Below are 15797 nucleotides of genomic sequence, written 5' to 3'. Positions count from 1 at the left end.
CACGTGGCACATCAGTAAACAAATCCTAAACATGACCCCCAATTTTGAGGACTGGACAAATGCCTGCTCTCTCCACCTGAATCCCAAGGAAATTGGCCATAATGTGAAGCCATATTAATCTTAGTAGAGCTGTGCCCTTGGGTTCCAGATTTGGCCACAAGAGGATTTCTTACTTACAACATCTATCAACCATCTTTTTCTCTCTGTAGTAAAACTCAATCCCCATCACTCATATAGCTTCACATGCTAGATAATCTCAAGAATTGGGGAATATGTAATCAGTGCCTTTGGAATTCATTACACCTCAGAACTTCCAATAGATAATAACATTTATACTTATATGACCCTTTGAGGATAACAAAGCATTTTCTTCACAGCTCTCCTCAGTGGATATTATCCCTGTTTTACATGTGATGGTCTAAGGATGATCTGAATTTTCAATTAAGGTTAAAGAGGTTCCAAGTCTGGGGGGAATTATGACTGACTGGTTTTCATTAAGGAAAGTGTTCCTTTTTATTCAGTTCCTGGGCCTTTCCGCTAGGAAACTGATAACCAGGTACAAACAATATAGACTACATGTAGCAAAGTGATCCCTGATGCTATGTTAGCACGGGAAAGAAGGAAAAATGGAAAGCTATGGGCTCGGTTCCTTTCTATGCTTCCCTCATATTTAGTTAGAAACAAAATCCTATCAATTTTTGTTCTTTTAAATCCTTCTCAGACCCATTCCTTCCTTCCTATTTTTACTGTAACCACCGGACTTTAGGCCCTCATCATCTCTAACCTAAACCATTGCAGTATTTTCACGCATGGTCTCCTTACCTCCAGGTTCTCCTTTCTGATGCAGCCTGTATACCTCCATTGTTCCAAACTTCTTTAAACATAGCCTTTATCCTGTTTCTTCTTTGTCTGTACTCAGAGATATTCAGTAATTCTAGAGTTCCTATCACATCAAAGCTAAATTCCTTTGCCTGGCATTCAAGGTCCCATTCTAATATTAGCTTCAATTGAATCTCAAAACACATCTTAGATAAAACACCATATTGGACAGATACTTTTTCTGGTAAGAACAAAAACACATAGGTTTAAACCCTCAGTGTCTTATTACTTCAACCCTAATCTTTACCACCTGAACTCAAGGTCCACCACAATCTAACTACAGCTCACCTTTCCATAATTATTTTGTACGATTTCTCTACACATCCCCATAGCTCACTCATTTATTCATCATCTCTTAATTCATCATATGTTTGTTCCCACTGCCCCTGTTCCATGACATGCCACGCTCACCTGACCCCTAGACCTTGGTTTGGGGTGCATCCTTCAGTTAGCATGCACTCACATTTCCCCTGTAGGTATATAGATTTTATCTGTCTGTCAGGTGTTTTTCAAATGTGATCTCCTACAAGGAGTCTTCTCAGCATGAGTCTACCACTCATTCAATCAATCAATCAATAGATGTTTATTGAGTGAAAATCATGCTCTTAATTGTACAAGGCAAGAGCTAGGCACTAGAGAGAGAAAATGTTTAAGACAGTCCCTACCCTGATCAGATTATAGTCTACCTAGGGATATGAGACATACATTAAAAAAATAATAATAATAACTAGCATGACCAGAGAGCATATTCCAAGTGCTAAATGAGGACAGAATGGAGATCAGAGACAAAGGAGATCTTTGTGGTCAACAGTATACAGCAAAGGCTTCTTAGTGGAAGTGGTACTCAGATTGCACTGGCAAATAGTAGGAACATTATAAATGCTTGACTGATTGATGGAAGGAGAAGTATAGAAAAGGGTTTGATTTATGAAAAGAAAGAGGATACTCTGGATAGAGGAAACAATGGGAAGAGAAGTATGTTCAAGAGATTACGAATAAACAAGTAAGCTATGATGACATGTAAAGAAATAGTACAAAATAATTATGGCAAGGTGAGCTGTAGATAGATAGTAGTGGACCTGGAATACGAGGTAGTAAAGATTAGGCTTGAAGTAATTAGACACTGAAGGTTGCTGTTTTATTTCTGTTCTTACCAGAAAAATGATCTATACAGTATGGTGTTTTAGGAAGATTAATCTGTATAGAACAGATTGGAGGAAAGACTGTAGATAAGCACCAGTTAGATCTCCAGTGCTCCCTTCTTTTCACTCTTCTAGAATATAATATGTTTCACACCATTTAGCACCTATAATAACTATAATCTCCTCTGTAAGCAATGCTCAATGTTAGGGTGCTCCCCCAATTATTCTCTGACTCATATTTCCCCTACTCAGAGTTGTCTATGGAAAAACTCAGACTATAACTCATGTCAATATCCATAAAAATAAAGGATCCCCAGATCCCATACAAGCACTCAGGGTAACAAACACCTATATTAGGTATAGAATAACCTTTAGTTTTCCCCACAGGAAATACAAAAGACCCATAAAGGATTCAGAGTAACTCAATCTATTGATTTTCTTTACAGTGAGTCTCTCAATCTTCTCCAAAGGTTCTAAAGTCCTCCAGGTTCATAGCACCACCCTGTGGTTTGCATACATCCTACACAATTAAATATTGTTTCCTGTGTCTATATCTGTAATCCCCACTTAGATGAAAGCTCCTAAAAGGTAAATATATTTTATACTACTTCCATATTCCACATATGGTAATAAACTCCTGTTGACTGGTTGTTAGTCCAGAACAATTCTGAAGCTAAACAGGACTTGGATAAAGTCACTATAAGCCCAAACTTTATTTCTCTTCCACCCCGCATAATCGTATTTTGAGAATAGTCTTCAAAGCTCAGAGGACATTGCCAGAATACAATTTTGGACCTTCCACATTTTCTAAGACAAGAGTTAGCTCTTCTCCCATTCAATGTACACTCACTGGAGTAAGCAAGTCTTCTCTGGATTGACTTCCTAGCAGGCCTCAGCCAGAGAGAATTCAAAGGATCTAGCAGGAGGTAAAGGGCAGCTAGGTGACGCAGTGGATAGAGTGTTAGGCCTGGAATCAGAAAGGCTTATCTTCCTGAGTTCAAAGCTGGCCTCCAACACTTACTAGCTGGATGACCCTGAGCAAGCCATTTAACCCTGTTTGTTTCATCTGTAAAATGAGATGGAGAAGGAAATGGCAAACCACTCCAGTATCCTTGCCAAGAAAAAACCCCACATAGGGTCACAAAGAGTGACACAACTGAAAATGACTGAACAGGTAGGCTGGAAACTTCTTGTGGGAAAAGATTATGTCTTTTTTTTTTTTTTCCATCTTTCTATCACTGGCCACTAGTTTAATACTAGTGAGTTGAGTTGAATTATCAAATGGAGGTTTTTGCCATGGGCAATGTTGTCCTTACTCATTCCCCTTTAAGTATAGACAAGACTGCCTTATTCCTAAACACAGACCTTTACCATGGATCTGGATATAGAGAATATTTATCAAGATGTTAAAACTCTCTCCCTACCAACCAATACAAGCTCTTCCTGAAGTAAGAAAACCAATCATGTCCCTTTTATTTACCTTAACAAGAACAGCCAACTGAGGCTGAAGCTTCACATCTAACCGTGAAAGGTACAATACAGTGCTGCCCTACCATCCTGGACTGGCAAACCCTACTGGTCACGGAGCCTCAACAGGCTTAACAACTACGAGTGGCATGGCCCACGTATTATGACAAAGGGACACTTCTCTTCACAGCCAAACTACAGGTTCCATTTCTAGAAAGGTCATGAGTTTATCCAAGAAATTGATTGGGGAGTATAAAGATTACTTGCCCTACAGTAGCAACAGCATGTTGATACTGATCTTACAGATCCACAGGAGAGTTAGTGACTACACACTACACTAGTGCCTACACAAGAGCTCCTTGTTGGTCCAAGCAAGCTGGCTAGCACAAGGGTAGTCTTCCTCTGCGTCCTCTTCTCTTATTTTGCTAATGGGCCAGGTCCACTGAATGCCTCTATCCTCAGAGTTTTGCAAAAAGCCTCCTATGGGCATCTCCTCACACTTAACCAAAACCAGTTCATAGCTTTGGAATGCATCCAGGCATTCCAAAAACACTCAGTAAATATTTCATTTCAAAAGATGGAAGAAAGCTTTTCTGAAATGTCAGCTCTGTTTTTCCAAACTGCTGAGTGCCAATCAGTGACAATAAAAACCATTAAAATGTAAATTTTCAAGGTCATTAAAACTGATTACAATCTCCTTTGTTATATCAACACCTCATTACAACATACAAGTAGGCAACCCTACAAGGACATGTAAGATGCAGGCTTTGTTCTCCACTTCAATCAAATGTAAGAGCAATTATTTTTATGCTGGATGTACAAAGGCTCTAACCAACAACGTCAGGCATCCCTGATAAGCCTAGATATAAGGGAGGTATTTTCCCATAAAAAATGCCTTCATTCCACCTCTGCATTGTTCAATTATGATAAGAAGCTGGAGCAGGAATGCATAAGTTAGTAGACAAATATAATTTAAGAATTCTTTTCTGGAAAATTAAAGTAATAAGCTTACCTCTTTGCAATTTTCTGAATTAGAGAAATGTATAAGGTCATCATTATACATTTCTTGAGTATTGATAATGTCACTATATTCTTTCTGACTTAGGTCTTCGGGGTTAATACCATTGGCCCGTAGAAATTCTTGGTAGGCCACACTGAATGCCTGGCCAATGGACTGAGCGATCAGCTGCGCCTGTCAAAAACGAAAAAGATGTAATTGAGAACTTTGTTCTGCATAACCCCTCTGACTCCAAGCATCAGAAAAGGTGGCAAGCAGGACAGCCACAGGCTCCTCAGAACCATTCCCAATAGGAGAGCTTGCAAAGTGAGCATACAGGGTTACAGGGGGTCAGTTGCTTGGAAATTTGCCTATTAGAACCAAAAATAAGAAAGGAACTCCTTCCTCCATCTGGCAATGATTGAATCTCAATCAATACTCATGGCCAGGAATAACTTCAGGCAAAATTGTGAGGTTGCTCGGTTGTCTTTGGTAGGTCTCTCCTCCCTCTTTCCCATACCCACTTGCAACACATATATCTTTCTGCCTCCTTCACCCCTTTGCCTCTAACCCCAGCACTTGGGACTTTATGCTTCAACCAGAGCCCTCCTGTTAAGTAGAGGAAAGTAATACAACAGTTGAATTCTCGTTCCAGTGTTATGGATTTAATTCTCTGCCAAGGAAATATCTATAGTTTTAAAAGTAGATGCAGTAAGCAAAACAATACAAAGGGGAGGAAAATCTAATGATGGAATTGCAGACACTGTGGCAGCTGGGTAAGGGAGATAATTTCGAGCAGAGGTGGCTGCTGGCCTAGCTGCTTATGTGTAGGGCCAGCCCTGCCAACTGCCCCCAAAGGTACCTTCAAGGCTTAGTGCCAGGTACACTGGCCATTCCTCCCAGGTTGGATTTCCTTTCTAAGTATCCAGACAGAACTGGGGATTGATCAGAAATAAGACACTCATTCCTACAAGCTTCAGGCACTAAGGTACAAGAGTGATATGGAGAAGAAGATAACCCCACTAGCTTACGAGGATCTTTAAGGGAAGAGTTCATAGTACTTCAAAAATCCATTCACTGGTTCTAGTCAGAAAACATGGGATCAAATCCTACCTCTGATGCTTTCTACCTGTGTGATTTATTCAGGAAGGCATTTTCTAAATGTTACATTGTTCTCAGCACTGATGTAAATGATAAAGAGGAAAATGGAGAAAACAGATCACCTAAATCTTTTTTTAAAAAATACCTCTTGGAACTGACCTTAATGATCATAATTTTCAGAACAAGAAGGGACCTCAGAGGTCATTTAGTCCAACCAGGACCTAAACTGATAAATATCCTTTACAATAGAGGTATCAAACTCTGGACCCTCTGCTTACATCCTGCCTTCTGAATGTGGCCCCAACCAGATTCAAATGTAATTGGGAATTTTAAAAAATGCAATTATTATTGTTGTCGCTCAGTCGTGACTGACTCTTCCTGACCACAGTTGGGGTTTTCTTGGTAAAGACACTAAAATGGTTTGCTATTTCCTTCTCCAGTTCATTTTACCGATGGGGAAACTGATGCAAACACTGTCAATGTCATCAGACTCCCATCTCCCTCATTATGGATACTGTGCCTTTTTGAATATAGCCTCACATCACTTGTCTTTAATAATGGTAATGTGACACATTTCTATATGTTGAGTTTGCAACTTATAAAAACCCTCAGATTTTTTTCATACAAACTTGTCTAGTAACATCCCCCCATCTTGGCCCAGTAGAACCAACTTAAGTGCCTTGAGGGCAGGGATAGTTTCATTTCTGCCTTTGTCATTCCATCACCTAGTACTGTGCTTGATACATAACAATAATTAATAATATTAACATTAATAATATAATTAAATAATATTAATAATAATTAATAAATATTTACATAATTGCATTAACTTGTGCAGTTCATTCCTGGCACCTTTAAATGATCTCTAGTCTATGTCCCAGGAAAGTCTTTAGCATCTTTGAAGGGCAGATGCCTAAGAGTCAGAAAACCACTTAGTAGAACAAGTCTAGGATTCTATCTAGAAATCTGTATGAGACTTAACAGCTATGTGATTAAGGCAATAGAATTCTAACACTGGGACATTGAACAGCAATGCAGTATAGTGCAAAGGATGCTGAGCTTAGAGTCCAAAGACCTGAGTTTGAACCCCAGCTCTGACATTTGCTAGTCATGAATTTTCTTCATGTCCTCAATAAAAAACAAGGATAACATTATTTGCATTACCTGACTCCCAAGGTTTGGAGAAAAGCACTTCATAAATGTGAATGGCATCATTATCCTTTTCCTTTCAGTCACTTAGGAAATGAAACATCCAGGGTAATAAGATTCCAGTACTGAGGCACTTGCCAAATGAAAACAGGCTTTGGCTTCCTGGCATTAAATCACTATCCTGAATCCTCAATGTGCTGCCTCTTAAGGAGCACAGTTCCCTCCTCATTAAGGGAATCCCATATCTCCCCACCCTCAGCTGAGGCAGCAGGTCTTTATCCATGATCACAAAGCAGAATCAGAAGATTTGCCCCAGACGCTTTCCCATTCCCCTCTGCAGTTCTTTTTCTTCTCACGTCCCTCAGTCTGGGTTTCATTTTGCCGAAGGTGATGACATGAGGACTTCTCCCTGCTGGGCCTGCCTATCCACTCCAATCTTCTCTGCCAGCAATAAAAGGCATCTCATAAGCTGGCTTTCACCGTAGCCTACGAGACCTGCATGTTCATCAATGTCACAGCACAGCCTGCTCCTGGCCAGGGCGATCTTTCCTCTGCTCTATACAGGCCCAGCGGCTGTATCCCCGCTACCACGGCATTGATACAAGAGAACCAATCAATCCATTTGTCCTTTGGGACCTACTTTCTTTAGACCTGGCTATATTTTTAAGCATATCTGATACCTACCACATGGTCGATGGAAAAGAGCACAATGTTTCAAAATCAGTGCCATTACTCTTGTGTATTTCTTGCTACTACTATTGTTCATAGGACAAGATTTGAGATCCAAACTCCCAAACCAGGAGAAGATGAAAATAAAACCTTGGTGGTTTGTAATAATGAAGTAAAAGGCTCAGGAGGAGTATGACAATGATAGCCACAGAATATTTTAAAAGAAAAAAGTTAATTTACTTATTTTCCAATGTCTGGCACATAACTGTTTAATAAATGCTGGATGATTGATTAATTGAAAATACTCTACTAGCTTTGGAAGAAAAGAAATTTGAAGCATAGTGGATAGAGAGATGGCCTCCAAGTCTCATCATTGTCCAGATAACAGCACTTAACCTCTCAATGTCCCACCCAACTATCTAAGCCCTGCTGCAGATTGTTAGCTGTAGAAAAGGCTCATTACCCAGAACTCTTTACACCAATGAAATCACAGGACTGGTTAATAGTAATAGTAGCAATATTAATTATTATTATAATGCCACCTACGTTATTATCATTATCAACAGAAAGAGTGCTTGGCTTGGACTAAGGAAAAGCCTTTAGATTTGAATCCCACTTCTTATATATACTAGGTGTGTTACCCTAGACAAGTCACTTAACCTCTAACTTGGCTTAGGCTACTTATTATGATTTCTCTGTTAAGTGACAGTCTAAGCTGGCAGAGCTAATTCCCCACCCCAGCAGTTCCCCATGTTGCCAAAATCAAAGATGTATAGTATATTTGCATATGCTAGTTTTATGACCCTCTGCATGTTATTTCATGGTCTCATCTATAAAATGTAAGTCTTGACTACATTCATGGTACAGTAGAGAAATATGATGGCCTGGGAATCAGAAGATCTAGGTTTTACATCTGGGTTCTAGTTCCAGCTCTCCAACTCTCTGCTTATTTAATTTTATCTCTCTAAGGTTCAGTTTCCTTATCTATAAACTGAGAAAGTAAAAACAGCAAATCTCTCAGAAGTTCTTCACTGTTAAAATTCTTTACTCTCTTTATTCCCAAGGTTCCTTTGAGTTTAAAATTTTACAGTCCTGCTTATGATACTGCTATTAAACTCCTATACTAATACTTTAACCATGCTATAGAAGTGACCCTGAGAGTCACTGAAGGCTCAGCCAGTAGACCACAAACTCTGGCAGATCCTATCCCATTGGCAAGGCTTTGAGTTGGAGTGCCTGTCATCAGAGGAGAAGCTTAGTTTAGATAAGAGAAACTCATTGCTAGGCTGGTCACCAGGTGATGAATTTTTAAAATAGCAACAATTCATGAAATTGTACTACAGGATGGAAGGTGCTGTGATCTATATCAGCTGAGCCAGTGACCACACCAATGGGCTCTTTTAAAGCCTGAGGAACTAAGATACAAATGACAATTAGTAAGCAAAGTGAGGAAAATTAATAGAAATATTACAACTCACAAAATCCATTCAGGATGATGTTCTTTTACATGCCACAAATTGATGGCACTGCACTAAAAACATCCTTAAATTCCTATGTCTTTTATTTTAAGAAGCTACTAATTTCAGATGATATCTCCTCTTCTACAAATAAAGCCCCAAAAATTTAGAGGCAAGTAATTATTTCCATTTCTTTTAAATTAATAAGAATCATATCCACTTACTTATCATTTGATCATAAACTCTAAATTTCTGGGGTTAATAAATGGGTCTTTACTGTTGTTCCTGGATTATAGTGGAGTTTGGGGGCATATGAATTATAATGAGGACAAGATCTGAGATCTTCAGACAAAAGCACACGGTTGTGTGGCACCATGTCCGGTTTTCTGGAAAGGGGAACTTCAAGTGCTTCACATATAGCATATGCTGACTTTTATGGCCACAAGGTGTCACCATAGTACCAGTAAATGGAGACATAGGGACAGGTATGGCAAACACAGGATGGGGAAAAGGGTTACCTAAGTTGACCCAGGCTAAAAGCCAAAGTTGAGGAAGTTTATAGTGAACTTCCCTATCACCACAACCAATCCCAACCTCAATATATGGGCCTGGGCCTAGGCCTATCCTTCATCCCCTACTTCCAGACCCTACACACTCATCACAGATGCCTTAAGGCCCATTCCCTCAGAGTCTCCCTTTCCAGGATTTGGAGGTATTCATGAGGATTGATAATTGCATACAGCACACTTCTTTCTTCTTTCACTAATGATACTAACATTTTATAATAGTATTTCTCCATATAAAGTATCTTAACCCCAAAATAGACATTTCAGGCTGGATGGTACAGTGGATAGAGTGCTGGTCCGGGAGTCAAGAACACCCATCTTTCTGAGTTCAAAGCCAAAGGCAAACTTACTAGCTGTGTGACCCTGGGAGAGTCATTTAACCTTGCTTATCTCCATTTCCTTGTCTGTAAAAAAGAGCTGGAAAAGGAAATGGCAAATTACTCCAGTAGCTTTGCCAAGAAAATTCCAAATAGGGTCAAAAAGACTCAGATATGACTGAAAAATGACTCAAGTTAAAATTTGATATCTCTTAAAATATACCTGTGGGCTTGCTCTACCTGGGAATGGAGCCAGCCCTATGATGGTGGCACATAGGAAGCCTGAGAACGAGAAGTTACTTAGGAGGAGACAGATCGAAAATAAATTACCAGTAGTAATTATCTGAAAAATACATTGTTTAAAGAAGGATATTTCAAATGAATGATAGTCAAGTCTCAATTATTTGCTGCAAATTTTCATTATCAAACTGATTTCTTACTGCTAAATACCATGCTTCCACTCTCTCCTCTTGCTATCAATCTGTGTATGTTGGGGGAATGAAAATTAATTTCAGTATGATCCCAAGTGAATTCACCATCCTCCAAAAAAATCACACATCTAATGCATTTCAAATCAAAATATAAATTGTTTCGGATTATCTAATTGCCTCCGTTAGCATGGATAATTGGCAATTGACAGCATCAGGATTCTAAAATTTGTTTCAAATTGGAGACTTGCAGAAATGACCATCAGTTGCTTCAGGGCATTATTTTCATCCATCCAGGAAAATGAGGCAGTTCTACTAAGTTCCAGGGACCTGCTGGATAATTACTAGTTTTCATAAACCAGGCTGCTTGGTACAATGGAAAGAATTCTGAATTTGGAGCTGGAACACCTACACTCAAATCTCAACTCTTTCTTTTATTACCTATATAACTTTAAGAAAGTCCCTTAAACCTATTTGGACCTTATTTTCTTCATCTATAAAATTAGGTGTCATAAGATCACAGATTGAGAGCTGAAAAGAACCTTAGAGATAATTTAGTATGGTCCCCATCATAGATGGGGAACCTCCTGAGGCCCAGATAGGTTAAATAATTTACCAAGGTTACATAGTTAGTAACTATCAGGGCCCTTTCCACTGTACCACACTGCCTGTCTTGGGTTGGATAAGATTTGATTTACAGGGCTTATGGCTTTAAATCTTAGGTAACCCAGAGGGGTGACTGGCGCTGAATTTAGATGGCATGGTATTTACAGACTGCTGACAGTATATACAGTTTTTCAGTTGCATATAAACACTAAAGTTTAGCAAGAATAATAATTAAGTAAAGCATTAAATAATTAAAAGAGGATGCCATCAGATAGGCACTAAAGTGAGTTACTACCCACCCCAATTTTACTTCATTACCACCTCATTCCCTAAACAGTGACTTCCTGCTGCCACCAACTGAAGAAGGCATTTGCAGTTCTTGCCTGCAGTCAAACATTCCTACTTCCAATTTTGAAACTCTACCAAGGTGTGAGAAACCTGCAGCCTCAAGGACACATGTGGCCTTAGGTCCTTGGGTGCAACCTTTTGACTGAGTCCAAGTTTTACAGAAGAAATCCTTTTATTAAGAGGATTTGTCCTGTGAAGTTTAGATTCAAAGGGCTGTACTTGAGGATCTATGGGGACTCAAGGTCGCAGGTTCCCCTCCCCTGCCCTACGTATTTTGTTAAATTCTCTGTTTACCCTCTGCTACAAGAAGGACCTCTTTGCAGGTCTTCATCATCACTACACGGAGCTCATGAAGACTAACCTTGAAGGTCCATTTTTTTTACCCTCCATTGGACTGGAAAGTTTGAACCTTTTACATTATTCATTCAAGGTTCACTGGCTGTTCTTCTTGTCCCTTCCTACATCCTGGTCTTTTTTCTTCCAACCTCCAGATACAGATTTAGATTCCCCTCTGAATCTATAGATTATTTTTCCTCTTCATGTTGATTTTAAACTTCAAGGAACATTTTCTCCTCGTTCCTCTAGTCCTTTTATCTCTTAAATTTAGACTCAGAAATATGGGAAGGAATACTGGGGGAGAATGGGAAAAGGGAAAATAATTGAGGAAAGAAGTCCTGGTAAACAAAGAGGAGGTTGGTCCTAATTATAATAATCTTTTAAAAACCAATAAAGGAGTTTAGACCTTATGAAGCAGAAGTAGGAAGCCAGTGAAGGTTTTTGAGTAGAGACATATCCTAATCAAAGTGGTATTTTTAGAAGGATACTCACACTATCATATAATATATTTTAGAGGATGAGAGCTTGATCTTGAAAGGTCAGCTTGAAGTAATTCAAGAAATGTGGGTCTAGATTAAGGTGGTAGCAACAGGAGTAAAGAGAGAAGGACAAATGTAAAGAACCTTTAAAATGAAAAAATATGAAATGGATATGATTAATAGTGATTAATTAGATAAGAGGGAAGGAGAATAAAAGGTCAAATATGACCCGGAGGGTTCAAGACCTAGTGACTTAGAGAATGGTGTTACCACCGATAAAGAGAAGAAAGAGAGAAAAAGCAACCTTTGGGGGAAAGGAGAACTTTGTAAGGAGAACTTTGATGATGAGTTTGGTTTTAGATATGTTGAGTTTGAGGCAAGGAAGTATAAATGCTCTGTAGCTAGTTAGAGATAAAGTAGTAAAGCTTGCACAAGAAGTCAATCACATCAATTAGTCAATAAAACACTTATTAAGGAAAGAAAAAGTGAAGGCAGTTCATGCCCTAAGCAGCCTTCACTCTAATAGGGGAGCCAAAAGAATGTGTGTGTATATGTGTGCATGCATGTGTGCACACATACGCACAAGTATACAGATATGTGCAAGATATCTATATAATAAAACCATGACTTTAGAGGGAAAATGCTGAAGACTGAAAATATAGGAAATCAATAACAGAGGCAAAGGTTGAAGTAAAGAGAATAAAGAGCTCCCAAGGGAATAGAAAAAATAAAGATTACAGATAGGACCAAGGACAGAGCTTGGGGAACACTCACAACTGCTGGATGAAGAGAAAGAGAAGACAGAAAAAGAAACAGATGAAGAGATCAGCTCATGGAAAGAAAACCAGGATAGTAGGGTGTCATAAAGCCAAGGAAGGAGAGAATAGGGATGCTCAATAGAATGATCAAGGATGAAAAATATGGCCTTTGGGTTTCTCAGTTAAAAGGTTAATAATGACCTTCAAGAAAGGAGTTTCTGTTGAATGGTAGAAATAGAAGCCATGGCATTCCCTCTGATTTTTCCTTCCAGCTACTGTGTACTTATTTTGATGTTATGATTATAAGGACATATAAATTCCTTGAGGGCAAGAACTGTTTATATATTTTTCTTTATTCCTAGAACTTAGCACAGTACTTGACACATAGTAAGTACTTAATAAATGTCTGTAGATTGATTTAGTTTGATAAAGTTCCCTTCGAAAGCAACAATATTGAAGAACCTCCAAGGGAAATGTACTATTAAATTGAGAGTCAAGAATAACAAAGTCTATTTCCCCATTAGTTTTTCTTTTCTGTTTTGTTTCATTGCTCTTCTTCTCCAACGCTCATACTTTACCATGTTTCCTCCTATTTAATACATTCTATTCCTAACAATCCTAATAAATTTCTAAATCTGATTCTAAGGGAAGACTTGAATTTAATAATTTAATTTCCCATTGATGTTATTATTTCAATTTCATCTTCCTAGAGGTGGCAGGAAAGGGGTGGAAAAAGTCGGTTGGGACATAAGAAATCTTGATCTGGCTCATGTCCATCAGAGCTAAGATTTTCTTTCCCAAATAAAGTTTATAATACTGCTTATTAAAATTACTTATAAAGACTATGGAAATACTAGACTTAGTTCCACTGTTACTGGTCTCTAAGATACCCACAAATCCTCTTTACACAAGAATGTCTTTCCCAGGTTTCCAGATTTCCATGGATATATGTGTATAGGTATACTTAATTAAATTTGTCAAGAGGAACCAGAGCATCTCAAGGCCAGGAACCTTGTTAAATTGCCTCAAAACAGGCAAAACAAAACCAAGAAAAAGGGCCCATGTGAACTTGCCAGGAAGAACCAAATGACCAGTTTTCCTCACTCAAGCTCTTTGCCTGAGCTTGCCCTCTGCTGAGATTCAAGTCAGTGGGATGGGTACTTAGAGAAACAGGGGGCAACAGTATTATTATGATCCCAGACTGGCTCCTTGGACTCTTTTCCCTTCCATCACCTATGTAATCTAACTTTACTAATGACGACATTAACAGCATACTTGAGCATTCAGAACATGTAGAGGTGACTTGATCATATATGGATATTTTTTAAAAAAACTTTAATGAAATTAAATATGCCCAAATGAATTTGCCCAGTGTTTTGAAGTAGAAAGGCAAACCTCATAGAAAGGCAGTGAAAGCACTACCAAACACACTTTTGGATAGAAGTTTTAAGCAAATTTAATACCTATTTTTAAAAGATAATTTTATGTCAAAGCCAATTGAGAAATTTAGGAGGGAACTATTTGCTCTAATAAACTATACGCAATAGGATTTATTTAAACAGAAAGTTCAGTAAAGTGAATTTATAATGTGATTCAATTCTTAAAGAACACATGGTGTAGTGAAAAACAGCACCAGTCAGTCAGAAAATCTGGGTTCTACTCCAGCCACTAACAAGCTGAGTGACTTTGGACAAATCACTTAGCTTCTGAGGGGCCCTGGTTTCTTTACTTGTTTTAAGAAATAAAGGTTCCTGGACTAAATGATCTCAAGGTCTCTCTGAGCTTAAAAAAAACCTGTTGTATAACATTTGGCTATTGATGAAACAAATTAAAATATTAAATAGCTCTTACATCCTGTGTGGCACCCCTGTAGCACTGGTGAGAGAGTGGTGGAAAAGGGCAAGAGAATTCTAAGGATTAAAGAAAACTGGCCAAAGTTGTATTACCAACTTAGAATATATAGATATATGGCTGATCCAAAATATCTTTGACATAAGGCATAACAGAAAATTTGGGACTCCAAGACTTTCTATTAACTCCTACAGGATTTATTTACATTGGATTTATATATAATACATCATTTCCAAAGAGTTCTGAATGTTTTCATCTGAATAATTCCATTTAACTTCATAACATGAAGCAGAGAAAAAATACAGCTAGAGTTGTATCAAAAATAATAATGAGAATAGCCACTACCATTTCTATAGCAGTTTACTTAGGGTGTACAGAGGGCTTTACATATATTATCTCATTTGATCCATACAACATTTTTATGAGCTACGTGCTTTATACCCATTTTACAGATAAAGAAACTAAGGACAGGGTCGCATAGCTATCTGACATGGGAATGAACTCAGGATTTCCTAACTCTAAGCTGTCTCTGTCTACTACATGCTCAAAGAGAAATGGGGCCACTAAGCTGTACAAAAAGGATCCTGTGAGGCAGCATTTGATTTGGAAAACAACATATTAACTCCGTAAAATCTCTATTCTGGATAGGAAGACATGAGTTCAAATCCAACCTTAGACTCTGGCTATGTGACCCTGAGCAAGTCATTTAACCTTATTTGCCTCAATTTCCTCATCTGTAAAATGAGCCAGAGAAGGAAATGGCCACCCATTTCAGTATTTTTGTCAAAAGAAACCCCAAATGGAGTCACGAAGAGTTCTACCTGACTGAACAACAACAACACATCTCTGTTCTACTCAATTTTGTTTATTTTGTTAAATATTTCCTGATTACATGTTAACCTGCTTCAGCCACACTTGGGAGTGTTAGCAGCAGAAACATGGCCAGTGGACTACATGTTGGATACCTCCTGCATTACATAATGCTGCTTCTTTCATACCAATTAACAAGTAATTTACTTACATCCTCTGACTCAAAGACATGGCAGATCATCTTGTATTGTTTCTTCCCTTCCTGGGCACCAGGTGTGGTCTCAATACAGTCTTGAGAAGCTGATCTGGGCATCCGACGTCTCGCCATTAACACAACAATATTCCCAATGTCAGCAATGTAGGATATGGTACGCAAAGCATGATCCATCATGGTTTCCTACCAATGGAGAAGGAAAGCCAAATCAAGAAGCACCTCT

At 38.5% G+C, this 15797-nt stretch overlaps 1 protein-coding gene across 6 annotated transcripts in view; it reads right to left on the bottom strand.

Annotated features, from left to right (window-relative positions):
- APBA2 (amyloid beta precursor protein binding family A member 2) overlaps positions 1-15797 on the bottom strand; it is a 364180-nt gene that overhangs the window by 44644 nt on the left and 303739 nt on the right. For 5 of the 6 annotated variants that reach the window (XM_072616707.1, XM_072616730.1, XM_072616699.1 and 2 more), the window contains 2 exons: positions 15572-15757; positions 4501-4680 (listed from right to left, as the gene is read on the bottom strand). In XM_072616707.1, coding sequence (XP_072472808.1) covers positions 4501-4680; positions 15572-15757 — 366 coding nt within the window. The remainder of the gene's footprint in view (positions 1-4500; positions 4681-15571; positions 15758-15797) is intronic. The other variant, XM_072616733.1, reaches the window with a different exon arrangement.

This window comes from Notamacropus eugenii, chromosome 1 (genome assembly GCF_028372415.1).
Source record: "Notamacropus eugenii isolate mMacEug1 chromosome 1, mMacEug1.pri_v2, whole genome shotgun sequence".
NCBI classification, from domain to species: Eukaryota; Metazoa; Chordata; class Mammalia; order Diprotodontia; family Macropodidae; genus Notamacropus; species Notamacropus eugenii.
The sequence above is the reverse complement of the archived record's forward strand: the minus strand, read 5'-3'. Positions and strand labels throughout refer to the sequence as shown.